This window comes from Bombina bombina, chromosome 3 (genome assembly GCF_027579735.1).
Source record: "Bombina bombina isolate aBomBom1 chromosome 3, aBomBom1.pri, whole genome shotgun sequence".
Taxonomy (NCBI): domain Eukaryota; kingdom Metazoa; phylum Chordata; class Amphibia; order Anura; family Bombinatoridae; genus Bombina; species Bombina bombina.
Genome location: NC_069501.1, coordinates 466,155,122 through 466,181,991, shown reverse-complemented (window position 1 = coordinate 466,181,991; position 26,870 = coordinate 466,155,122). Strand labels below are relative to the sequence as shown.

The 26,870-nt window shown below is 36.7% G+C and overlaps 1 protein-coding gene across 1 annotated transcript; it reads right to left on the bottom strand.

The window, feature by feature from the left end:
- Positions 1-17,825: 17,825 nt before the first annotated feature.
- On the bottom strand, positions 17,826-26,467 carry LOC128651712 (acidic mammalian chitinase-like). The gene is made up of 9 exons (XM_053704697.1): positions 26,293-26,467; positions 25,882-25,938; positions 25,519-25,690; positions 25,096-25,220; positions 24,823-24,946; positions 24,519-24,704; positions 23,266-23,385; positions 19,286-19,427; positions 17,826-18,125 (listed from the first exon to the last, which is right to left on the bottom strand). Exons 1-9 carry the CDS (start codon positions 26,424-26,426, stop codon positions 17,884-17,886), a joined length of 1,302 nt encoding a protein of 433 aa, XP_053560672.1. The 5' UTR covers positions 26,427-26,467; the 3' UTR covers positions 17,826-17,883.
- Between the last annotated feature and the right edge of the window lie 403 nt (positions 26,468-26,870).

Here is a 26,870-nt window from a genome sequence, read left to right as displayed (position 1 = left end):
GTATTTTAAACAGAGGTACCATGAGATTTAGAGAAAAAAAAAAGTGGACGTGAGAATATTGAAAAGAAAGGGAATTGTTATGTGATTTAAATTAAACAGATAAACAAGATTACATAAAACTATTTAAAAATATTTCTTTTTTTTTCAAAAATATTTTAAAGGGACAGTCTAGTATAAATTAAACTTTCATTATTCAGATAGGACTTTTAATTTTAATCAACTTTCCAATTTACTTTTATCATCAAATTTGCTTTTTTCTCTAGGTATTCTTAGTTTAAACTAAACATAGGTAGGCTCATATGCTAATTTCTAAGCCTTTGAGGGCTGCCTCTTATCACATGCTTTTTAAATCTCTTTTCAACACAAAGAGACAGAAAGTACATGTGGGCCATATAGATAACACTGTGTTCAGGCACTGGGGGTTATTTAAGATTTAGCACAAAACAATACTAAATTTAAGACAATAGATAATAAACAGTCACAGTCATGTGATCAGGGGGCTGGAAGAAGGTTCCTAGATACAAGGTAATCACAGAGGTAAAAAGTATATTAATATAACTGTGTTGGTTATGGGAATGGGTAATAAATGGATTATATATCTTTTAAAACAATAAGAATTCTATGGTAGACTGTCCCTTTAAAGCTGTTTATTTTTATTTTTAATCTAACAGGAACTAGGCTTTAGGGTCACTGGTAAACAGATCTACTTCTACTTTATTGGTGGCTAGTGACAGCTCACAGGATAAAAACAAAAAATGTTTCACAAAAAAAGAAAGACTTTGGGCCAGATTACAAGTGAAGTGCTAATTAACGCTCACTCTCAATCGTTAATTGTGCTAGAAGTAAGCTTTTTGCGCTCATCGGGTTGTGCTCGTTTTGAAAGTAAACTATTTATTTATTCATAAATACATATTTCGACATATATCTGATTGTATTTTGGTACAATATATCTATACATATATATATATATGGGAGTCAAAGGGTAAACAGCGCTTATGGAGATTCTTAAAAACTGAATAATATTAAAATCTCGGCAGTGTTGGTGGGTAAAGAAAACAAAAAAAAAAAAAAAAAAAAAAAAAAGGGAAGAGAAGTATATGAATATACGTATATATATTAGAGTCTTTGATAGGATATTGGAATCCTAGTGTAATGAAGGCGTAATAGATACCCTTACCAAAAGTTACCTCAATCCTATGAGGTAAGTTTGCCGCATTGGAGGATGTATCTAGTGGTTGAATGAATCCTGGATGTTCTGGTCTGTATAAAATCGCTGCCTCTTGGAGTAGAATGGGATGTGGGTCCCCTTTGTGCTGGTTTCTTTAGGAAACTTCCTGTATTTATTGCCTCTTGGAGCTTGGTTTTCTTGTCTTGGTATGAACTTTCTTGTCCAGATATATACAGGATGTCAGAGCAGGTGACGTGGTTACAGGGTACTTATTTCTTTTTTCTTTTCTTATTTTTTCTTCATTTTCCTTAGAGTTGTGTCAGCAGATACAAAAAAATTTCCCTTTTCCGACTCCGAGTCGTTTCAGACGTAAGGAAGGAATAGGATATTATCCTATTCCTTCCTTACGTCTGAAACGACTCGGAGTCGGAAAAGGGAAATTTTTTTGTATCTGCTGACACAACTCTAAGGAAAATGAAGAAAAAATAAGAAAAGAAAAAAGAAATAAGTACCCTGTAACCACGTCACCTGCTCTGACATCCTGTATATATCTGGACAAGAAAGTTCATACCAAGACAAGAAAACCAAGCTCCAAGAGGCAATAAATACAGGAAGTTTCCTAAAGAAACCAGCACAAAGGGGACCCACATCCCATTCTACTCCAAGAGGCAGCGATTTTATACAGACCAGAACATCCAGGATTCATTCAACCACTAGATACATCCTCCAATGCGGCAAACTTACCTCATAGGATTGAGGTAACTTTTGGTAAGGGTATCTATTACGCCTTCATTACACTAGGATTCCAATATCCTATCAAAGACTCTAATATATATACGTATATTCATATACTTCTCTTCCCTTTTTTTTTTTTTTTTTTTTGTTTTCTTTACCCACCAACACTGCCGAGATTTTAATATTATTCAGTTTTTAAGAATCTCCATAAGCGCTGTTTACCCTTTGACTCCTATTTTTCCTATATTGTATAGACTTAGTCTATCATACAATATTTGTACCTTCATAGCTGCTCTATGAGATTTTCATACCTCTGACTAGCGCATTTACTTGAGTAACGCCTGTTTCCACTCACTGACACTGAATGGTAACATTCTACTTAATTCTATATATATATATATATATATATGATTAAATATATGTATAGAAATATACAGATATATGTAGGAATATCTATTTAAAAATACATAGAACATGTTCCCCTATATAGGAATGTGATATATTTATAGTAAATATATAGTTAAACACTTTATAAAATATGAATATTGCATAAATATGTTTTTTATCTACTTGACTGTAAAGGGTTTTAATGCACTTCTATATATGTCTATATATGTGTACATATGTATTTATTTGTTTATATGTGTATAAATGTAAATACATACATACACATATACAGTATATATATATATATGTGTATATATATATATATATATATATATATATATATATATATATATATATATATATAAATATATACTGTATATATAAAACCCCAATTCCGAAAAAGTTAGGACAGTATGGAAAATGAAAAAGAACAAACAAAAAGAGTAATTTTAAAATTTAATTCACCCTGTACTATATTGAAAACACATTCAGGTAGATTACGAGTTGTGCGTTCGTCTTTTAACGCTGAAAAAATGTCAATTTCAGCGTTAAACAGCACCGCAGCCATTACAAGTGTTGTCGGTATAGCTGTACCGCAAGCCTTTTAGCCTGTAATGCAACGTCAGTCCCGCACTCGTAAAAATGATGTTTTTTCATGGGACTTCCATAGCGCTGCCATTACGAGTTTTGCGGTGAGGTTAAAAAGCTTGCGTTACACCCTATAACGACAAGATCCATACCGCCATCTAAGAGCAGTAGTTATGAGTTTTACGCAACAAAACTGTTACATAAAACTCATAACTAAACTGTTACAAAGTACACTAACACCCATAAACTACCTATTAACCCCTAAACCACGGCCCTCCCGCATCGCAAACACTATATTAAAGTTATCAATCCCTAATCTGCCGCTCCTGACATCGCCGCCACTAATAAAATTTATTAACCCCTATAACACTGCTCCCCAACATCGTCACCACTATAATAAAGTTATTAACCCCTAAACTGCTGCCCCCCGCATAACAAACACTATTTAAATATTATTAACCCCTAATCTGCTGTCCACCCACATGGCCCAACTATACTAAAGTTATTAACCCCTATTCCGCCGCTCCCTGATACCGCTGCCACGATAATAAACCTATTAACCCCTAAACCTAAAGCCCCCCACATCGCAATAAACTAATTTAAACTAGTAACCCCTAAACCTAACGCCCCCCCCCAAAATTACAATTTCCATATTTTAAAATAAATTAAAACTTACCTGTCAAATTAAAAAAACTAAGTTTAAACTAACAATTAATCTAATATAACTATTAAACTAAAATTAAACTAACTACCAATTAAAAAAAATTAAAATACACATTAAATAAATCCTAACACTACTATAAAAATTACAAAGAATCTAATTACAAAAATTAAAAAAAACACTAAATTAAAAAAAATACCAAACACTAAATTACGAAAAATAACAAACGAAATTATCAAAAATAAAAAAGAATTACACCTAATCTAATAGCCCTATAAAAATAAAAAAGCCCACCCAAAATAAAAAAAAACCTAGCCTACAATAAACTACCACTAGCCCTTAAAAGAGCCTTTTGTAGGGCATTGCCCTAAGTTAAACAGCTCTTTTTCCTGTAAATAAAATACAAAGACCCCCAACAGTAAAACCCACCACCCAATTAACCTAACTAACAAAAACCTAAGCTACCCATTGCCCCGAAAAGGGCATTTAGCTCTTTTGAATTGCCCTGAAAAGGGCATTTAGCTCTTTTAAAGTGATGGTAAACTCCGTTATTTGCAAATTTCATAGTTACATCACTTTATGTAATAATTATTAAACCGCATTATAAATTCTTTAATTTTTGGTGTATTTTGATGTAAATTCTAATACATTGATAACACCGCGTTGCGCCGCATCTCGCCGCCTCGCTCCGCCCCTCTTAGATGTTGCACTCCATATTCTCTGTGTTGATCTGCTCTCCACCCTCTCTACACGTCAGAGGGTTTGCTCGCTCCTGACATCCTAATTTCTAACGCATGCGCATTTGTTAGCATGACGTATACCAAGTAAACATTGAGTCAGGAGATTCAATGTTTACTTGGTTCAGTGTGATTGAAATAGTTTATTTTTATATTGCGACGATATTGGACCAATTTATTGGTATTAATAAAAATGTAACACATTGAATGGGGCAATATACTTACTGGCACTGTTCCAAGTAAACTAAGAATCGTATAGTAATAGTATACGATACAGTGCTTACTTTAGCGTGCCATGTGGAAAATAAAAAAACACGCATGCGTCACATATAACATGCACGCGCAAAATCGTCTTCGGTTTTAGAACCAGTTGATTGGATGTTAGTATTGCTCACATTGCTCGTTAATGCGCATGCGCGAATCCAATTGCATTGAATGAAGCCTGTCTGGCGACAGGATATATGATTGGACAAAAGACGGCAAAAAGAATATGACGTCACGGGGGGCTGGCAATTTCACGGAATGGAGATATTCTTTATTGTGGCATTGTAAGTAAATGGCTATATCATGTATAAATTGAAAATTCGTCTAAACATTTAAGAAGGGTTAACAAGCTTGATCATATATTCGGTCAATAGTGAGTTTACCATCCCTTTAAGAAAAGCCCAAACCCTAAACTAAAAAAAAAAAACACCCAAAAAAGTTTAAAAAATCCTAACACTTACCCCCTAAAATCCACTTTCAGTTTCTGAAGTCCAGACATCCAGGAGGCGAGAAGTCTTCATCCAGGCGGCGAGGTCTTCATCCATCCAAGCGGCATCTTCTATCTTCATCCTGGCGGCATCTTCTATCTTCAGCCCTTCGGCATCTTCTATCTTCCTCCCGGCAGCGTGGAGCGGGTCCATCCTGAAGACATCCGGCGCAGAGCATCCTCTTCATACGGTCGCCGCCGTATACTGAATCTTCAATTCAAGGGAGCCTTTTCAAAATGGCGTCCCCTGCACTCCTATTGGCAGATTTGATTTTGGAAATTCAAATCAGCCAATAGGATGAGAGCTACTAAAATCGTATTGGCTGTTCAAATCAGCCAATAGGATGAGAGCTACTGAAATTCTATTGGCTGATTTGAACAGCCAATAGAATTTCAGAAGCTCTCATCCTATTGACTGATTTGAATTTCCAAAATCAAATCAGCCAATATGAATGCAAGGGACGCCATTTTGAAAAGGCTCTCTTGCATTGAAGATTCAGTATACGGTGGCGACCGTATGAAGAGGATGCTCCGCGCTGGATGAAGATAGAAGACGCCGCCAGGATGAAGATAGAAGATGCCGTCTGGATGAAGATGGAGCTGCCTGGATGAAGATGGAGCCGCCTGAATAAAGATGGAGCCGGCGGGATGAAGATCCTTCAAGCGGGACTTCAGCTAAATGCCCTTTTAAAGGCAAGAAAAAGAGCTAAATGCCCTTTTAAGGGCAATGCCAATACAAATGCCCTTTTCAGGGCAATGGGTAGAGTAGTTTTTTTTAGATATTTTTTTTTATTTTGTGGGTTTGGGGGGGTGGGGGTTTGTAATGTTAGTGGGTCTTTGTATTTTTGTTTCGAAAAAGAGCTGATTTCTTTAGGGCAATGCCCAACAAAAGGCCCTTTTAAGGGCTATTGGTAGTTTATTATAGATTAGGTATTTTGGGGTGTTTTTTTTTTTTTTAAATGGGTATTAGAATAGGAATAATTGTTATTATTTTGGATAATTCGTTTGTTATTTTGTGCAATGTTTTTTTTTCGTTTTGGGGTGGGTTATTCTTTTTAGAACAGGTATTTTTTATTTTTAATGGGCAGCAAAAGAGCTGAATACCCTTTTAAGGGCAATGCCCATACAAATGCCCTTTTCAGGGCAATGGGTAGATTAGGTTTTACTTTATTTTTATTTTGTGGGTTTAGGGGGTGGGGTTTGTATACTCTTAGGGGGTGTTTGTTTTTCTTTTGTAGAAAAAGAGCTGATTTCTATGGGGCCATGCCCTACAAAAGGCCCTTTTAAGGGCCCACAAAAGGCCCTTTTAAGGGCCCTTGGTAGTTTATTATAGATTAGGGGTTTTTATTTTGGGGTGGGTTTATTTTTTTTATATTTTTTTTAAAGGGTATTAGAATAGAAATAATTTTTATTGTTTTGGATAATTTCGTTTGTTATTTTTTGTAATAGTAGGTTTTTTATTTTTTGTAATTTTAGTGTTTTTATTTTTTGTAATGGTAGGTTTTTTATTTTGTACTGGTAAGTTTTAGTGTAAGGCAGCTTAGATTTTATTTCACAGGTAAGTTTGTATTTATTTTAACTAGGTAGTTAGTAAATAGTTAATAACTATTTACTAACTAGTCTACCTAGTTAAAATAAATACAAACTTACCTGTGAAATAAAAATAAAACCTAAGCTAGCTACAATATAACTATTAGTTCTTTTTTAGCTAGCTTAGGTTTTATTTCACAGGAAAGTATGTATTTAGTTTTAAATAGGTATTATTTCGTTAATAATTGTAATTGTCTATTTTAATTATGTTAAAGTTAGGGGGAGTTAAGGTTAGGGTTATAATTAGGTTTAGGGGTTAATATAGTTTAATTTAAGTTGTTGAGATGTGGGGGCTGGCGGATTAGGGGTTAATAGGTTTATATAGTGGTATTGATGTGGGAGGCCAGAGGTTTAGGGTTTAATAACTTTATTTAGTGGCAGCGATGTCGGGGAGTGGCGGAATAGGGGTTAATAGATTTATCATAGTGTAAGCGATGTTGGGGTGCAGGGGAATAGGGGTTAATAACTTAAGTATAGTGGCGGAGATATCGGGAGCAGCAGATTAGGGGTTAATAGATTTATTTTGGTTGCGGCAATATCGGGAGCGGCAGATTAGGGATTAATAACTTTATGTAGGTGTCTGCAATGTCGGGAGCAGCAGATTAGAGGTGTTTAGACTTGGGGTTTATGTTAGGGTGTTAGATTTAAACGTAACTTTTTTTTTCCCCCATAGACATCAATGGGGTTGCGTTACGGAGCTTTTCTCTCCGCGATCGCAGGTATTAGGTTTTTTTTCTAACCCGTTCTCCCCATTGATGTCTATGGGGAAAGCGTACACGAGCACGTCAAATCAGCACTTGTATTTCGTGCGGTATGGAGCTCAACGCAACCATATCGCACACACAAGCCGGCTGTTTCAAAACTTGTAATGGCAGCGCAATGGAGTGTGAAACTTTTGTTGCGTTCGTTTCGCACCCCGTTGCGCCCATAACTTGTAATCTACCTGATTATTAACACATTATTTGATGTTTGTGAATTTAATGTATTTTTAAAAATATACACTCATTTCAAATCTGATGACTGCAACACACTCCAAAAAAGATGGAACAATTTAGGACTAATAGCGATGTGACAAGTGAATAATCCAACACATTGAGAACAACATTTCCAAAAGACAAATCAGTAGGATTTGGGGCATTTCCCCTTCTACAGTGCACAATATAATTAAAAGATTCAAGGAATCCGGTCAAATCTCGGTGAATAAAGTGCAAGAAAAAAACACTTCTGAATGCGCATGATATCCTATTCCTCAGACATCACTGTCTCAAAAACCGTCATGAGTCTGTAATGGATATCCTGACATGGGCTAGGGAATACTTTGTTAAACCATTGTCAGTCAACACCATTCGCCGCTGCATCCACAGATGCAAGTTAATGCTTTACTTTGCAAAGCAGAAGCCATACATCAACACTGTCCAGAAGTGCCGCCAACTTCTCTAGGCTCTGTCTTATCTTTGCCATCACTTTAAATAGTTAAAGTGATGGTAAACATTTAATGTAATCTTTGCCTTTAAAAAAGTATATGTTTACCTTTTTTTTTTTTTTTTTATCCATGAAAAAGGTTAAATCCATGCCTATAGTAATGCTTCTATTACAATATTATGCCAGCCCACTGGGATGAACTCTTTTTTCTTTTATGACAATTTCAATAAATACCCAATCAGTGTGTGTGTCATATGACATTCTTAAAGTCCAGCCCTTTGAATCCCCCTAGGAAGCCTATGTAGAGAGAGGGTGGTTCTGCTCTCTATGTAACAGCCAACCCAAAAGAGGAAATGTAGAGGGTGAAGGAACAGAACATAAAAAAGCAGGATTATAAATCTTTTATTATAAAATATATATACACATTTTTTAATATGAGCGATAAGCCTGGCCAGCACAAACACCCATGATAAACCCCTTATTGCCTGCGTGCAAACGTTTGCTCTCCACTCATAATCTGGCCCTTTGTGTCCTATTAATCCTTTTTTTTTTTTTTATAAATATCATTATTACTTCCCACCTTCAAACCAATGCTTTTTAAAATACTCTCTTTTAGATACAACAAATGGAAAATTACCTTTTGTAACCCATTAATCCTTGTTTTAATTGTTGTATTGTTGTAAGAAAACTTTTTGGGGTCAGAAGTGTAAAACGACAGCATCACTACGGAGGAACTTATTCCGACAGTACCATCTGAGAATAAATGGACTTTTATGAAGATAAGTAAGTAGTGGTTATGATAATTGGGACTTTACCGGACATTACCATATATGGGAGTTTGTCAGTAAATTACTATCACACAACAACAAAGCTTTTTAGTACCATGTTTATTTAGACTGTTGATGAAAATGAACAAAGCTGACTTTTCCTTATGACCAAATACAGCAGTTGCAGCTGGTGGCTGTTAGTATCTGTGCCTGTTATTACTTCCTACCTTCAAACCGATGCATTTTAAAATACTCTCTTTTATATAAAACAAAGGGGGGATATTATTATTTTTTTGTGACCCATTAATCCTTGTTTTTAAGTTGTTAAAGGGATAGTAAAGTCTAAATTAAACTTTCATGAGTCATATAGGGCATGTAATTTTAAACAACTTTCTAATTTACTTTTATCATCAAATTTGCTTTGTTCTCTTGTTATTCTAAGTTGAAAGCTAAACCTATGTAGTCTCATATGCTAATTTCTAAACCCTTAAAGGCCGCCTCTCATCTAAATGCATTTGACAGTTTTTCACAACTAGAGGGCTTTAGTTCATGTGTTTCATATAGATAACACTGTGCTTACGCACGTGAAGTTATTTAAGAGTCAGCACTAATTGCATAACATGCATGTCAGTCAAAAGATCTCAGATAAGGAGGCAGTCAGCAGAAGCTTAGATACAAGGTAATTACAGACGTAACAAGTATATTTCTGTAACAGTGTTGGTTATGCAAAACTGGGGAATGGTAAATAAAGGGATTATCTATCTTTTTAAACAATAACATTTTTGGTGTTTACTATCCCTTTAAGTAATCATGATATCCCAGAGCACATGGATAGATTCCTAGATGTCCCTTGTCACTGTCAATAGGCCTTGTAAAGACAAGATCATGTTTGAAATTCATTGAGTGTCGCTTCACCTATATTTTCCACAGTTATATCAGCAGCCATTCTTGCCATTAGCATCTGTAGTTCTATGAGGTGCACAATACATGACATCTCGCGCATCAAGTCAGGACATAGAAAAACAACAATTAAAACCACAACAGTTAGGAAACATTCTTGTAAAATAGTTTATGTAAATGTATTTAAAGGGACAGTCTATACCGAAAAAAAACTTTCATGATTCAGATAGGGCATATAATTTTAAACAACTTTCCAATTTACTTTTATCACCAATTTTGCTTTGTTCTCTTGGTATTCTTAGTTGAAAGCTAAACCTAGGCGGTTCATATGGTAATTTCTTAGACCTTGAAGGCCGCCTTTTATCTGAATGCATTTTGACAGTTTTTCACCACTAAAGGGTGTTAGTTTGTGTGTGTCATATAGATAACTATGCTCATGCATGTGGAGTTTCCTAGGAGTCAGCACTGATTGGCTAAAATGCAAGTCTGTCAAAAGAACTGAAATAAGGGAGAAGTTTGCAGAGGCTTAGATACAAGGTAATAACAGAGGTAAAATGTATATTATTATAACTGTGTTGGTTATGCAAAACTAGGGAATGGGTAAAAAAGGGATTATCTATCTTTTAAAACACTAACAATTCTGTTGTAGACTGTCCCTTTAATTGTAATTTATCTGCATGGCTGTTTTGTTATGGTAAAGTAGTCTAGCTGGATAGAAATAATGGTATCTTGGGGGTCTTGCAGATTTTAATGATAATGTTCTGGGGCATTCTAGAAGCATGTCAGGATTCTTACTTACATTTAGACCCAGCATGCAGAATGCATAAACACTCTACTGCCTGACAAGTATGTAGTCTCTCAGTCGTGTCTCACAATGAAGAGTTTATCTCACTACTATTTTTGTTTTATTTCTCTTTAACCAATATCAAGTGTTTTTTTTAACATAATAGCAAGGGCTATTTTATATAGGAACTTGCTGTTGCTGTTGTTTTTTGCATTTGAATTTGTTCTATAACATGTTGATGGTAAATATGTGGGGGGTTTTGAGCCAAGAGGTGAACAGTTATATGCTCCATCGATTATAATGGAGAGGGTCTCACAACCTGCAGATGTAAAGCTCTGAAGCTACTCCTCATCACAAATTCCCAGTTTTCTATCTTAGATGTTGTGCTGAGTTTTGTTTGTAAAATATTAGTACAAGTGTCATAAATCGTGTGTACTTAGGATCCAGAATTGTCTCTACCTTGAAAAATTAAATAGCACATAGTCTCAGGGAAAGCTATTAAATGTATTTGTAAAATGTGTTTCTCTTGTTCAATTGTGTTTCCTGTGGAGAAGTATTCAGAAAAAAGATGGTACAAGACCCCATTCCACTACAAATAAGCTGTTAGAACTTTGTCCAGGTTTTCCATGTGAATAAATACCTTGTAATTTAAACATTTTTTGTAGTCTTCCTATAGATAACATATCAGTGGTATCAGAATGTTATTAGAATAGATTAACAACTTGTTTGCTGCAACAGTTTTTAATGGTCAAACTCCACCCACTAGTGTCCTTTTTTGGAGGAGCCAATCTGGCCTTGAGTATGGAGATCTGACAGGGCTTGCCATTGTATTACCATTGGTTGGAGAAGATAATATAATAAACTGCAAAATAGGGAGATATATGTGGCAAGAAGAAAACCGTAAATTAGGGTGAGATATGTGTCAGGGTTAGGCTTGCATGGCCTGACATGTTCTCTTTCAGCTTTCAGGACTGAAATTACAGGAAAGGGAGGCAGAATACTCAATGGAAATATATTGCAAAGTTGTTTTAATGTGCATAATCATTTTTATAGTACAATCCCAAAGTATTTAGTGTTTCTTCAAACTCATCTGATACTTGTCTCATCTTTACAAACATTGGGGGAAACCTAAGCTAGAAAGAAGCTAGGAAGTGCAATAAGATGCAAGATTGCAGTTAAATGTAGTCAAGCTGTTACATTCACTGTTTATTATTTGTTGATAAGAAGACAAACTGCACAATGCATAGATCATTAATTTGTTTAGAGCTCAGATGAGCAAGGACTTATTTTTTTCTTTAAAATCTACAGTGCTATTTGTTTTGCCAGAAATAAACAGGCCACACCAAGGGGCATATTTATCAAGCTCCGAATGGAGCTTGATGACCTGTGTTTCTGGCGAGCCAGCAGGCTCGCCAGAAACAGCAGTTATGAAGCAGCGGTCACAAAGACCGCTGCTCCATAACCTGTCCGCCTGCTCTGAGCAGGCGGACAGACATTGCCGGAAATCAACCCGATCGAGTACGATCGGGTTAATTGACACCCCCTGCTGGCGGCCTATTGGCCGCGAGTCTGCAGGGGGCGGCGTTGCAACAGCAGCTCTTGTGAGCTGCTGGTGCAATGCTGAATACGGTGAGCGTATTGCTCGCCGTATTCAGCGAGGTCTGTCGGACCTGATCCGCACTGTCGGATCAGGTCCGACAGACCTTGATAAATATGGGCCCAAGTGTTTACCTATCTTAGAAGACTGTGCAATTGCAAAAAAAAATATCCTACTCAAAAGCAGGCTTTGTTTGTCAATTACCTTCAAATCAAACTCCACATTCAATCCCTTTGGGTGTAAAATAAATACTCTAATTTATAGATCCAATAGGATTCCTTTAGTCTGAGACTATAGAGTCTGGCATCTACTTATCAAGCCGTCAACTTACTTGCATTCGACGGAACCAAGAATAGTTCTCCAAAGTTACCAAAAAACCTGTCAAAAAGCCGCGCACCAAGTGCGGCGCGATGAGCAGCGGACTGTTGTTAACTTATAGTCATCGATCTCGCTGCTCTTCGGCTTTTTCCCAGGTTATTGGTATATAGTCACCAAACACCCACACTACACCCCGCCGCAACTAAATAAAGTTATTAACCCCTAAACCGCCGCTCCTGGAGCCCACCGCCACTCTAATAAATGTATTAATCCCTATCCTGCCGCTCCCGGAGCCCACCGCCACTCTAATAAACGTATTAACCCCTACCCTGCCGCTCCCGGAGCCCACTGCCACCTACATTATGTTATTAACCTCTAATCTGCCGCCTCCTACACCGCCGCCACCGACATTATACTTATTAACCCCTAATCTACCGTCCCCAACGTCGCCGCCACTATATTAAATTTATTAACCCCTAAACCTAAGTCTAGCCCTAACACCCCTAACTTAAATATAATTAAAATAAATCTAAATAAAACCTACTATTAATAAATAAATAATTCCTATTTAAAACTAAATAGTTACCTATAAAATAAACCCTAAAATAGCTACAATATAACTAATAGTTACATTGTAGCTAGCTTAGGCTTTATTTTTATTTTACAGGCAAGTTTGTATTTATTTTAACTAGGTAGATAGTTATTAAATAGTTATTAACTATTTAATAACTACCTAGCTAAAATAAATACAAAAGTACCTGTAAAATAAAATCTAACCTAAGTTACAATAACACTTAACACTACACTATAATTAAATAAATTCACTAAATTAAATACACTTACCTAAATGAAATTAAATGAGCTAAAGTACAAACCCCCCCCCACTAAATTACAGAAAATAATAAACAAATTACAGATATTTAAACTATTTACACCTAATCTAATAGCCCTATCAAAATAAAAAAAGCCCCCCCAAAATAATAAAAACCCCTAGCCTAAACTAAACTACCAATAGCCCTTAAAAGGGCATTTTGCGGGGCATTGCCTCAAAGTAATCAGCTCTTTTACCTGTAAAAAAAAAAAAAAACAACCCCCCCAACAGTAAAACCCACCACCCACACAACCAACCCCCCAAATAAAATACTAACTAAAAAAACCTAAGCTCCCCATTGCCATTTGGATGGGCATTGCCCTTAAAAGGGCAGTTAGCTCTTTCGCGGCCCAAAGCCCTAACCTAAAAATAAAACCCACCCAATACACCCTTAAAAAAACCCTAACACTAACCCCTTGAAGATCGACTTACTGTTCTGAAGACCGAACATCCAACCTCAAGGAAGCAGCAGAAGTCTTCATCCAAGCCGGGCGAAGTGGTCCTCCAGACGGGCAGAAGTCTTCATCCAGACGGCATCTTCTATCTTCATCCATCCGACGCAGAGTGGCTCCATCTTCAAGACATCCGACGCAGAGCATCCTCTTCCTTCCGACGACTACCGACGAATGAAGGTTCCTTTAAATGATGTAATCCAAGATGGCGTCCCTTAGATTCCAATTGGCTGATAGAATTCTATCAGCCAACCGGAATTAAGGTTGAAAAAATCCTATTGGCTGTTGCAATTAGCCAATAGGATTGAGCTTGCATTCTATTGGCTGATTGATGTCTGTTTTTTTCCTTTTAATCCCCGATTGTAGCTACGTTTTAGAAGAAGCACAGTATTCTGGGAGTTGTATAGCTATTCTAGAATTTGTACTTCACTATTTCCCTCTCAATATTGTAATTCTGCAGTTCTGGGCTCTCATTCCCAGCATGCATTGTACACTGGTGGGGAGTGAACTTGCTGGAAGGCAGAAAGTTTTGCATGAGGTCAAGCCCCCTCCTCCATACTGTGTGTGTATGTGTCTCCCATACACTGGGGAACTGGGGAAGGCAGCTGGGAGTATTGTGTGACCCTTTACACAGGTTTATATATGTATTTGTATGGTCAGACCCTAGGCACAAATGGTAGTGGGGGGAGGGGTTGCACAGTGCCAGTGATCTTAAACTCTGCACCATGACTTCCATGTTATACATAAATATTTACACTCCCACCACTTTTTTAACAGCAGCAAAGATTACAATTTCTCATTAAAGGAATAGTCTAGTCAAAATTAAACTTTCATGATTCAGATAAAGCATAGAGCCTGCAATTAAGCAACTTTCTAATTTAGTGGAACAATCTACAATGGCAGACAAGAAGGCGCCGAAATAGGGTGATATCGCCAATACACTACGATATGCTGGGGTGATAGAAAGGGGGATATGATGTAGAAAGGGTATAATGTAAATAGCCCAATACCGTCAATACATGTATTTACCTTAATCGGTTTAGGTGTTTAAATGTAACCTCCCTAAGAAGGGTGTGTAAAGTGAGAAGCGCTATGATTGGTTAGAGGAGGTACTTAAGCAGCAGGATTGTCAAAAATTGTATTACAGCCTGATGAAACGGCTCTGTGTAGCCGAGAAACGCATTGCTGATTTTAAAGACATTTTAATAAATTTGTTTTTATTTGTACCTCGCTGGAGTGGATCTCCTCCTTTTCCTCAACATCACACACTATTTTTTGAGTGTTTACAGTGTTTTGGGTCCCGAGCCTATCGCTACTACACATCACTCTGTTTTCTCCGTTAAGAATGGAGGAAGGTGTGTGTGTTGATCGGATCCTGATTGGCCAGACGAACCACGTGATCAATGGAGGTTTGCTGTTTGCCAGTGTGTGGTCTTCCGGGCGACTGTGAGGTCCCGGTCTGCTTTTTCAGGCACGCCGTAGTGCCGCTTCGTTTGTAAGTATTGCTTCTATCACCCCAGCATATCGTAGTGTATTGGCGATATCACCCTATTTCGGCGCCTTCTTGTCTCCCGTTGTAGATTGTTCCACTGTTCCTGTTTATATCGGAAGAGCTGCCACGACTCCGGACAATTTTGTTTTATATTACCTTCCCTGAGCGCACCTCACTAAGGGGTTGAAAACCCTGGATCTGTGAACTTTCTAATTTACTCCATTTATCAATTTTTCTTCGTTTTCTTGGTATCTATATTTGTAAAAGCAGGAATGTAAGTTTAGGAGCAGGCCCATTTTTGGTTCAGTACCTGGGTAGCGCTTGCTGATTGGTTGCTAAATAGGAGTAAATTAGAAAGTTGCTTAATTGCAGGCTCTATGCTTTATCTGAATCATGAAAGTTTAATTTTGACTAGACTATTGCTTTGATGAGAAATTGTAATCTTTGCTGCTGTTAAAAAGGTGGTGGGAGTGGAATTATGTATGTATAACAGGGCCGGATTGGGCAGCCGGGATACTGGGAAAAATCCCGGTGGGCCGCCGGCTGGCAGCTCAGCTGGGCTGGGCTCAGCTGCTGCAGTAAAGAGCAGCAATTAATTAGCAAATATTTTTATGTGACGCCGATATTTGCGGTAATACATTAGTTACTTAACTAGTTACTTAGGCTAATAGCCTAGAGGCACGCTACTGACTCACTGTGACAGTGTCTAACCAATAAATTAATCCCCTCTGGCCGGGGCTGGCCCGCAACGCAAGTTACCTACCGCAAGCCAATAAGACTGAGTCTGTGAGTGTCTGTCTGTGTCTGTCACTCACAGCTCAGTCTGTCACTGGATGAGGGAGGCCAGGGAGGAATGCGGGGTGGGCCGGGCCGGCTTACGTCACACTGAGTTGACTGACTGTCTTTCATCAGGGCCGTCTTTAACGCGGGGCAGTTGCCCAGGGCCCAAAGCAGCTGCCCCTTGAGCCCGCATAACAGCCATTTGTGGAAGGGGCCCCGGATGGTAACTGCACTTGGCGATTGCCTTGCCAGCTCAGCATGCCTAACTAATTCCCCTGTCTATCCCCAGAAACCTCCAGCGGCGGAGCTGGCTGCTGAGGAGGCGGGGTTTAGGTTATCTGCGCTTCCCTCACTGGCTGCTGCACGCCGGAACATCGTGTATAGCTTGTAGTCTGAGGGAATTATAAACAGAAGCCTACATTTGCTGAACTATTACCATGTGCGTGTGTGATGTCAACTTCTGCACTGTATACAGTAGATGATCATGAGTAAGTAATGCTGGAAAACTGCTTGTATTGCATTGATAGGTGGGTAAAACTGAAAAAAACCTGGATGTATGAACTATGATGCATTATTGGGGTGGCATAATGGTAGACTGTGACTCTGTGCTCTGTGCACTTTATAGATGGGTGTGAAATAATAAAGTATTTTTTTATTTGTTACATTTTAAAGAGGGTACTGAGAAAAAATGATTTATGGCTGTGTTACTGCCACCAATAGATTTGTGGGAGTTTTGCTTCAGATCACTTAACAATTTTTTTATTTTCTATTATTTATATATATATATATATATGAGTTGAAGGGAAAACCAGCTAGAGCATAGTTGGCCGGCTTAGAGGGGGCATGGCTAGGTTGGAGGGGGTGGGGCTAGGTCGAAGGGGGCGGAGCTGGGCCAGTCTATACAAATTTCCAGGGCCGGTCTGATTTCCTAGTCCGTCCCTGATGTATAACATGGAAGTCATGGTGCAGAGTTTAAGATCACTGGAAGTGTAATTTTGACTAGACTATCCCTTTTATGGCAATGTGCTTTGAGTTAACACTTTCTGCGCACAGTCCTCCTATTCACATATATTTACATATAAAAACATAAATACATATGTATATATATATATATATACATACATACATACATATACCGTATATATGTATATTGGAGCCCTTTGCAGTCAAGTAGTTGAAAACATGTAAAATCATATATATGCAATATCCATATATAATTAAGTGTTTAACTATGTATTTACTGTAAATATTTCACATTCCAACATTCTTCCCTTAGGGGAAAATGTTCTAAGTATTTTTAAATAGATATCCCTCCCTATATATACCTATATATATATATATATATATATATATATATATATACACATATATCTATACATATATATATATTGTACCTTAACACATTTGCAATATCCGCTTCCTGACGCCCCCAAAAAAATTACTTTTAGCGTAGTTAACGCACAAGGGGGAGTGATAAATAGCGCTTCCCTGGTATACTAGCCCTAAATAAATTAATAAATACAGCTATATGCTCCAATTTTCATTTTTTATTGTTATTAAATGTTATACTTAAATCTGAGTTGTGCTATTTTCTTTTATTGTTATAGTGTTCTATGAAAACTTTTTGAGTCCAGGAGTGTAAAATACTAGTTTTAATGAACATATTCCAATAGGAGCATTTGAGAATCAAAAGGGACTTTTAAGAAGATAAGAGTCTAGTGGTTATAGTGATTGGAACTTTAGTGGACATTACCATATATGTGAGTTTGCGCTGTCATTTATATTACTGTTTGTATCAGTTAATGACTATCACACAACAACACCGTTTTCTGGTACCATGTTTATTTAGACTGTTGATGACAATGAACAAGGCTGATGTTTCCTTATGCCCAGTTACAACAGTTGCAGCTGGTATCAAAGACTAGGCCACTCTGGCAGGATTGTTGGTAGCTGTGCCCATTCAGACAGTTATAAAAGCCACTTTTGTTGCTAGGGTTAGGGTAGAGACCATTGGCTTTACCAGCACAGAATCCACTACTGCTTCCGCTACCACCACCACTAGTTGGAGCAGCTGCTGAAGGGACTGCTGTGTTTGGTGCAACAGTATTAGTGGGTGTCTGACAATCTGCAAGGACAAAAAAAATAAAAATGAAATATAATAATAAATTCTTCTTTTGGCTTGAAAAAAAAAACAATGCAAAAGAAAGATATTCAAATTATTATGTGCAATACCAATTTTTTTTATTTGTTTTAGCTTCAGAAATAAATGTGCCAATTTTTTAAATGTTAATCAGTTAGAGGAAAGAACACCCATAATTTTCATTGTGATACATGTTCCTGTCACTCTGAGGTTTAGTCCATTACAAAGAAAGAAATGTGATTCAATGTTAACACCTTTCTAAAATTAGTATATTATAGTCCCTTCTAAGGTAAACCACCTGGGTACTCAATATGTATATTCAAACAGAGTCCAGCACTACTACGATTTGCACAACTTCAAGTCAAATTTATTGACACTTTTGGGGTTCTCCATCTCCACTCCCTTTCTCTGATTTGATGACGTAGTGTGAGTTCTTTTCACAGATGTTTTTTATAATGGATTTGAAATACACCTCACACGTTTCAGTATGTTTAGTGAGTGCTGAGCGACACATGTATAATTGTGTATGTGTATATATATATACAATATATATATATATATATATATATATACATACATATACATATATAAAGAGAAGTGCGCTCTCAGGAACAAACAACAGCTCAAAAACTTGTTAGCTTATTCGATTCGCCACCTGGTAGAAGCTTTTTTTATCCCAATAATGTATTTCACATAGAAGAACATTACCGGAGTATATCAGTCTGATTCCACCTAACAAATTCAGTCCAGCCCGAAATACCAGGCAATTCCTCTCTGAACAAGGAACATTACAACCCCAGACTATCGTTTTGGCCTTCATTGTGTAGCCATATTTCTCAAAGCATATAGGGCAAGGGGTCCATGTCTAGTTTCCCCTTTTTCCGCTTAGGGAGACTAAATGCATAGAGAAAGAGAAGTGCTCTCTCAGGAACTAACATATACAGTACATATAAATAAATATACTGTATATATATATATATATATATATATGTGTGTGTTTGTGTGAATATACACACACACACACATGCACTAATATAATATTTTTAAATTCAAGATTAAATTCAATGCATAGAGATAAAGTAATGATTTTAATTGGGGCTAATTCAATTATGGGATTGTTGCTCTCAAATATTGCTAAAACTTACTTGGGGCTGAAATTCCCAGAGCAGATTTCAATGTGCTTATTAATGGGTATTTTCCTTGACCACAGAAATTTCCACTGAAGTCATCCAAAGGAAGAGCCCAAACCATTGCACCTCCAAAGTTGTTCTTCATAAGCCATTCAGCCTGTTGTGGGAAAGCAGATAACAGAGACTTGTTTTCATGATGTCTCCTTATTATTATGTTTACATTAAATGAAATACAAAAACACAAAGTTTGTGACTTCCTGATCCTAATACCATCATCATCATCATGAATGAGCATTACGGAAACCTATTGTTTGGCACTTTAACCCCTTAGTGACCAAACCATTTTTCAATTTTCTTACCTTTAAGGACCAGGGCTATTTTTACATTTCTGCTGTGTTTGTGTTTAGCTGTAATTTTCCTCTTACTCATTTACTGTACCTACACATATTATATACCGTTTTTCTTGCCATTAAATGGACTTTCTAAGGATACCATTATTTTTATCATATCTTATAATTTACTATAAAATAAGATGAAAAAATTAAAAAAAAAAACACGCTTTTTTTAAATTTGACCCCCAAAATCTGTTACACATCTACAAACACCAAAAAACACCCATGCTAAATAGTTTTTAAATTTTGTCCTGAGTTTAGAAATACCCAATGTTTACATGTTCTTTGCTTTTTTTTTTGCAAGTTATAGGGCAATAAATACAAGTAGCACTTTGCTATTTCCAAAATCCCTGAATATCCCTTGACATGTATATATATATATATATATATATATATATATATATATATATATATATATATATATATATTTAGTAGACAACCCAAAGTATTGATCTAGGCCCATTGTGGTATATTTCATGCCACCATTTCTGGGATCCCCTTGGTTCACCTGACACCTGATACATCCCACCCCCTGATCCCTCCTTGACCCCCCTCAAACAGCTCTCTTCCCTCCCCCACCTCACAATTGTCACCGCCATCTTAAGTACTGGCAGAAAGTCTGCCAGTACTAAAATAAAAAGCTTTTTTTTTATATATATATTTATTCTGCAGTGTTGGATCCCCCTTAGCCCTCAACCTGATCCCCCCAAACAGCTCTCAAACCCTCCCCCCTCTACCTGTTTGCCGCCATCTTGGGTACTGGCAGCTGTCTGCCAGTACCCAGTTTGCAAAAAAATGTTGTATTTTTTTTAATTAAAAAATGCCACTTTTTCTGTAGTGTAGCTGCCCCCCTGAATATACCCTCCCAGATCCTTTTCCTAACATTTATTCCCCCCTACCTCGCACACTCGCACGCACTTTAGGAACAGGTTCCAAAATGGATAACGATCGCTTCCAGCGCTTAAAAACCCTGAGGACGTGCAGGATACGTCCTTGGTCATTAACAACCGTTTTTGTAGGACGTACCCTGCACGTCCTTGGTCGTTAAGGGGTTAAAGTTTTTTTATTACATTTCCAGCATTTGCTTACACTATCTAAATTTAGAAGTTTCCTATCCTTACAAAATTTATGTATAATTTAAGAAATTACAGTTTATTGCAAATTTAAATTTTCCATTGAATTTATAAGCACATATTCCTAAAATGGCCTCTACATTTTAATTTTTAATTAACATCTTTGTAAAATGCATTTTGTTTCCTTCACTGACAGTTCTGAATAGGGATGGGCGCAGGGTCCGCACAAAGGGGGGGCATTGGGGGGCAATGCCCCCCCCCCCAATGGAATGCTGTGCCCCCCAGGGCAAAAGAAGTGATTTAAAAAAAAAAAAAAAATTTACATTTTAAAAGTGACGGAACGTCCAGGGTCCCAAATGTCGCATCAACCATTTGCAGCCACTGGACCCTGGAGATCCACCACTGGGGGGCCCAGCTAATCTCTTTACTCTCCTCTATTTACAACCAGATAACAAATAAAGTTGCATTTCCCTGCTGGTGCTCTCACAGTTAACCTAGGGCTTGCAATGCCCCTCCTCCTGCTAGCCCACTTACTACAGAGCTGAAGTGAGATGATAACATCATCAAACCTCTGCAGGAAGTGCTGGGAGAAGCTAACAGTCAGTGAGAGGGAAGGCAGAAGTAAGTTTGTGAAAACACAGCCATATAACCAATGTGTGTGAGAGAGTAGTATCCCTTCCCTATTGTGCTTTATATCCTGGCAGCCACAGATAAAGAGGCAAATTGGGAATTCCTTGGTTTCCCCACTGCAGGTCACACAAAACAAGTGTGCATTGTGCCTGCTTTATCTGCAGTGATCAGTGTAAAATGTGTGTCAGATTATAGGTGCTCAAATACACAAACTTCAAATGTAGCTGTGGGGCAATTAGTGAAATAGCCTTATGTTTATTATTTACATGTTTCAAAACATCTCCTATTTGTCCCCAAGGTTGTTTTATTATATATATATATATATATATATATATATATATATATATATATATATATACACACACACACACACATACATACATACACACAATACACACACTGTGTGTATATATATATATATTGTTTGTGTGTTTATATATATATATGTGTTTGTATATACATATATATATACCGTGTGTATGTGTGTGTGTGTGTGTGTATATATATATATATATATATATATACACACACACAGTGTGCGTGTGTGTATATATATTTTTATATATATATATTCCAAATAAAGTAGGCACTCTCCGTTTACATTCACAAATTTTTACTGTGCAATAAGTGACGTTTCTGGGTTTCACCCCCGTCCTCAGACTTACACTGTGTAAGTCTGAGGACGGGGGTAAAACCCCGAAACGTCACTTATTGCACAGTAAAAATTTGTGAATGTAAACAGAGAGTGCCTACTTTATTTGGAATATTTGTTTGTTGCTGAGCACCCCGGACAGGAGTTGTGAGTGCTGAACCAGAAGGAATTGTATATATATATATATATATATATATATATATATATATATATATATATATATATATATATATATATATATATATATATATATATATATATATAAATATACTGTGTGTGTGTATATGTGTATATATATATGTGTGTGTGTGTATATGTATGTATATATATATACACTATATATATATATATATATATATATATAATTTGTGTGTATATACTGTGTGTGTGCTGGTAAATATCATTAATAATATCTGTACAAGTAATGTACTGCTTGGCACTCAAACTTATTGTCACGTAAAAGCTTATTTGATCATTAGTAGGGTCATTGGTAGAGCTACACATGCAAACAGTGTCCACTGGCTGTGTCATATGTGGGAGACATTCCTGAGATATGACAAATGTAACCCCTGCACTGCCATAAATCTGGTAAATGTAACTGCTGCGGCACTGCCAGACATCTTATAAATGTAACCCCTATACTCCTTGAGATATGACACATGTAACCGCTGCACTTCCAGGAATATAAACAAATCTAACTCCTGCACAGCCAGAGATCTGATAAATGTAACCCCTGGACTGCCACAGTAGGTCTGCTCTTATTTTGACTCTCATACATGCTTTTTAAATGCGTGCCCCCTCGTGAAAAAAAAAATGCCCCCCCATTTCATTCGTTCTGGAGCCGACCCTGGATGGGCGAATGTGTAAATTTCTGAATTCGAATGTTAGAACGAATGTTATTACTGAAATTCGAATTACAAATCCGAATGTTGATACGAACCAATATTCTTAAAAATATATATATTTAAAAAAGAATATCTGAAGAATTAAGCAAATTAAATAATATAAGTAAAATGGAATATTGTTTAAAATTGTATGCTTTATCTGAATGATAAAAGAAAAATTTGGGTTTCATGACCTTTTAAACATAGGTATTAGGCTCAGGTGTAAAAGCTGTTTTCCAACAGTTTTTCTATATTACTGACAGTTGCCTAAATCAATTGTTAGGCTCTCAATAAAGTACCAGCTTAGTTGCAGCCCTATCTGAGAAAATGTTACATAGCTGCACCTCACATCAGTTGAACTTACCTTAAGCTGAAAACTCTTTTGGTTGTCATATCCGATCCATTCACTTCCCTTGTAGGCATAAGGTACGGCTTGTGGGCTGTTCCATACCACTGTAGCACCTTGTTTCAAGAAACCACAGATCTGTGCAAAATTAGTGGAATGTGTGAGAAGATGAGCAGTTTGGCAAAGAAAGGTAAAGTTATGGTAAGCAGGAAATACTGTGCTAATGTCACATTCACAAAGCACTTCATATATTAAGCAAACATACCACATTGTAAACTATTAATATACGTGCATAAAATAATTACACAATATAGAATATTTTTAGTACCACATTACCACATATTTATTATAACATTACAGAGTTTTAAGGTTGGTGTGGTTTATGTTTTAGAAGAAATATTAAATTTCAAGTTCAATTATATAAGAATCATATAAATTGTGGCTATGTAACTTTATAAATATCCTTGACTGTGGTTTTGTGATAAAGGTTTAGGGTTCGATTTATTAACAGTTGGACCTACATGATCTGCTATAGCGAATCATGTTTGCCCGACATCGCTAAATGCAGACAGCATATGCTGTCGGCATTTAACATTGCACAAGCATTTCTGGTTAAATGCTTGTGCAATGCTGCCCCCTGCACATTCCCAGCTATCTGATCGTGATATTTGCTGTCCGCCACTTCAGAGATGGCTGCTTCTTAACTTATGTTTCCGGCGAGCCTGAAGGCTTGCACGGAAACAGCTGCATCCGCAGCTTGTTAAATGTACCCCTTAGTGTTGACAGTGTTGTAGTTAAATGGACATAAAACAACTTGTAAATTGCAAGAGTTTTCTACAGTCTTCCAATAAATTAACATATCAACTGATTGTGACAACTTTATAAATACATTAACACTTTGTTTGCTGGTGCCATTTTTGAAATGGCTAAATTTCTCTATCCACCACTTGCCCTATTTGGATGGACCAATCTGATGTGGACAAGGCTAGCTACTAGCATTTTGTTAGCAAAACTTACATTGCTTTGCAGTATTTTACTTTGTCACCACTGATAAGACCGATTAGGGAAAAATGTAAAGCAGGTTTAGGTTTTTGAATTCTGCAGTGTGCACTTTCAATTCTCAGAATGATCATTTTCAGAGTTAAATTACAGAAAAGGGGACAAAACAAATAATGACCTTTAGAGGCAGCAACATAGAGAGAAAATACTTGTAAAAGCAAAAAAAAAGAGGAATGCTTTTAATATCATGTAGCTAATGCTAGAGAAATTACCTCAAAGTATGCCATAAAACCAGCTTGTTGAGTGTAATGTGTAGCGGGTCCTCCACCAGAAGTTGGGGCACCAAGGCCATTGTTAGAAGGATTACTGAGAGTGAAGGTCCGGCCATAAGCTGGGAACCCAACCATCAGCTTCTGAGGATCAGCTCCATTGTTCTTCCAGTAATTCATAGCATATTCCTAGGAGTATATGAAAAACAGATCACTCTGACTTTCATGACAAATTACCGCAAATCATTTTTATCAGCATAATCAGAAAATAATATCAAAATACATGAGATGAATACCAGACACTCACCACATTGAAGTAGATGTAGTCACCCTGATCAGCTGGACCTGCATACAGTGGACTGTCTTCTCCTGTGAAACCTTCCCAGGAACCACGGAGGTCGTAGGTCATTACATTAATAAGATCCAGGTAACTTTGAATGAACATAACAGTTGATATTGATTATTTTAGATGCAATAACTTTGGATAGTTATCAAGAGATCCAGAAATCACTGTTGCTTTTCTTTAAGACAGACCAGGTTAAATGAGTACCTATTTATATGTGGGGTAACAAAAGCTTACTTAGACAACTGAGGGATCTGGTATCCAGACTGAATGGTTGATTTACCAGCAGACACAGCAGCTGAGATGAGCAGACGAGGTAAGTTGTTCTGGGCAGCTTCCTGCACAAATGCATCATGCATTTCCTAAAAAAATAAATAAAGTAACTGTTTATCAAAAAACTATTCTATCGTCGATATAGTATAAGGAGACGAAATGAGCTTGCACAGTGCATGCATATTCTATGGTTCAGGTGTTATATAATTTCGAAACAAATTTATTTATAAAGATGGGTCATTTTTAGAACAGGTCTTACAAAATCATGTCTTTATCATTAGACGATAAAATAGTCTTTAAAATTGTTGCACATATTTCATCACCAACATTGCAATGTATTTTATAGACTCAAATTGTTCATCTTGTCTATTCAGGTAATTTTCTAACCTGCAGAAGGACTGAGAATTGCTGTTGAGTCTGTGGTGGGCTTCCTCTGTCTGAGTCTCCAGGGTATTCCCAATCAATATCCAATCCATCAAACCCATACTTTCTCAAGAATGTAATGACGGAGTTAATAAATGTTTGCCGATTCTGTGCATTGGATACCATAGTGTTAAACCTGAAATAAAAGAAAACATTCACTCTTCAATGGAACACTAACCTTAAAAAAAGTCAAATGAAACTCCAAATTGGTAATTGCATTTGTTTGTGTATCAAAATAATAAATCAACACCATCACCATTCATTATTTTTCAGTTGATGCAGTGGAAAATGATGGAAAGTGTTGTGATAGCCTTGTAAAAGTCTTACCCAGATGTGCCATAGTTCCACCCTCCAACAGACAGAAGAGTCTTCAGTTCACTGTTACTGTAAGCAAATAACATGTGAATGGAAAGTTGAGTTTGGTATTCAAATTTATGTGTTGTTCAGTATCATTGTATATTGAAAAACTATGATAAACATGGAACATGGTGACCACTTCTAGAAAAACATAATAGCTACAGTATGTATTTATAGTAAAATTATAAAATTAGATGTCAGCTGGTCAACTATCAGGTTCTGAGAAGCCAGTCATAGAATTTGTTTGTTAATGTCAATAACAATTGTGCTTTTTATGACAACTTCATGTAATAAATTATGAATTCAATATTTCTATACTCATGTGACAGTCGGATGTGAAACTTAGATATAATTCCATTTCATATACATGAAATAACATACTATTTCTTTAGACCATTAAAGGAGCCATAGAGAGTTGCATCATTCCATTCGAAGGTGGCAATCTGGTTATTTGTCATGGTGGCAAAAGCATAGATCAGATGGGTACACATGCATGGATCAACATTATCAGGCATGTATGTGGCAGGCGCAGGATAGTACTGAGCCCAGTTGGTGAAGTAACATACCAACTTGAAGGAAGATCCTGGTGGAAACAAAGAGTGAGAAATTGACATGAAAATTCAAGTGAAATGTTCAAGTCTCTAATTACTATATTATGTGATGAAAGTCAAGGGATTTCAAAGAATTGATATTACAATGAGCCCTAAAAAATCAGTTCTCATCTGATAATGGCTTCTAATATTAATTTACCCACTTTTGTAAAGTAGCTTGTCAACTGAGTTGTTAACAGGTTAGATACTGTTGGAGCCCTACCAGAGTTTTTTTGGTTTTGTAAGAAGGGTGTCCAACATCACCATAAGGTCTGTCTATATTTATTACACTTTCTTTTCTTTCTTTTTCTTTTAACAAATTTTATATTTTGGAGGTTTGAGATATGGAGAAATGTAGGTTTTTTGTAG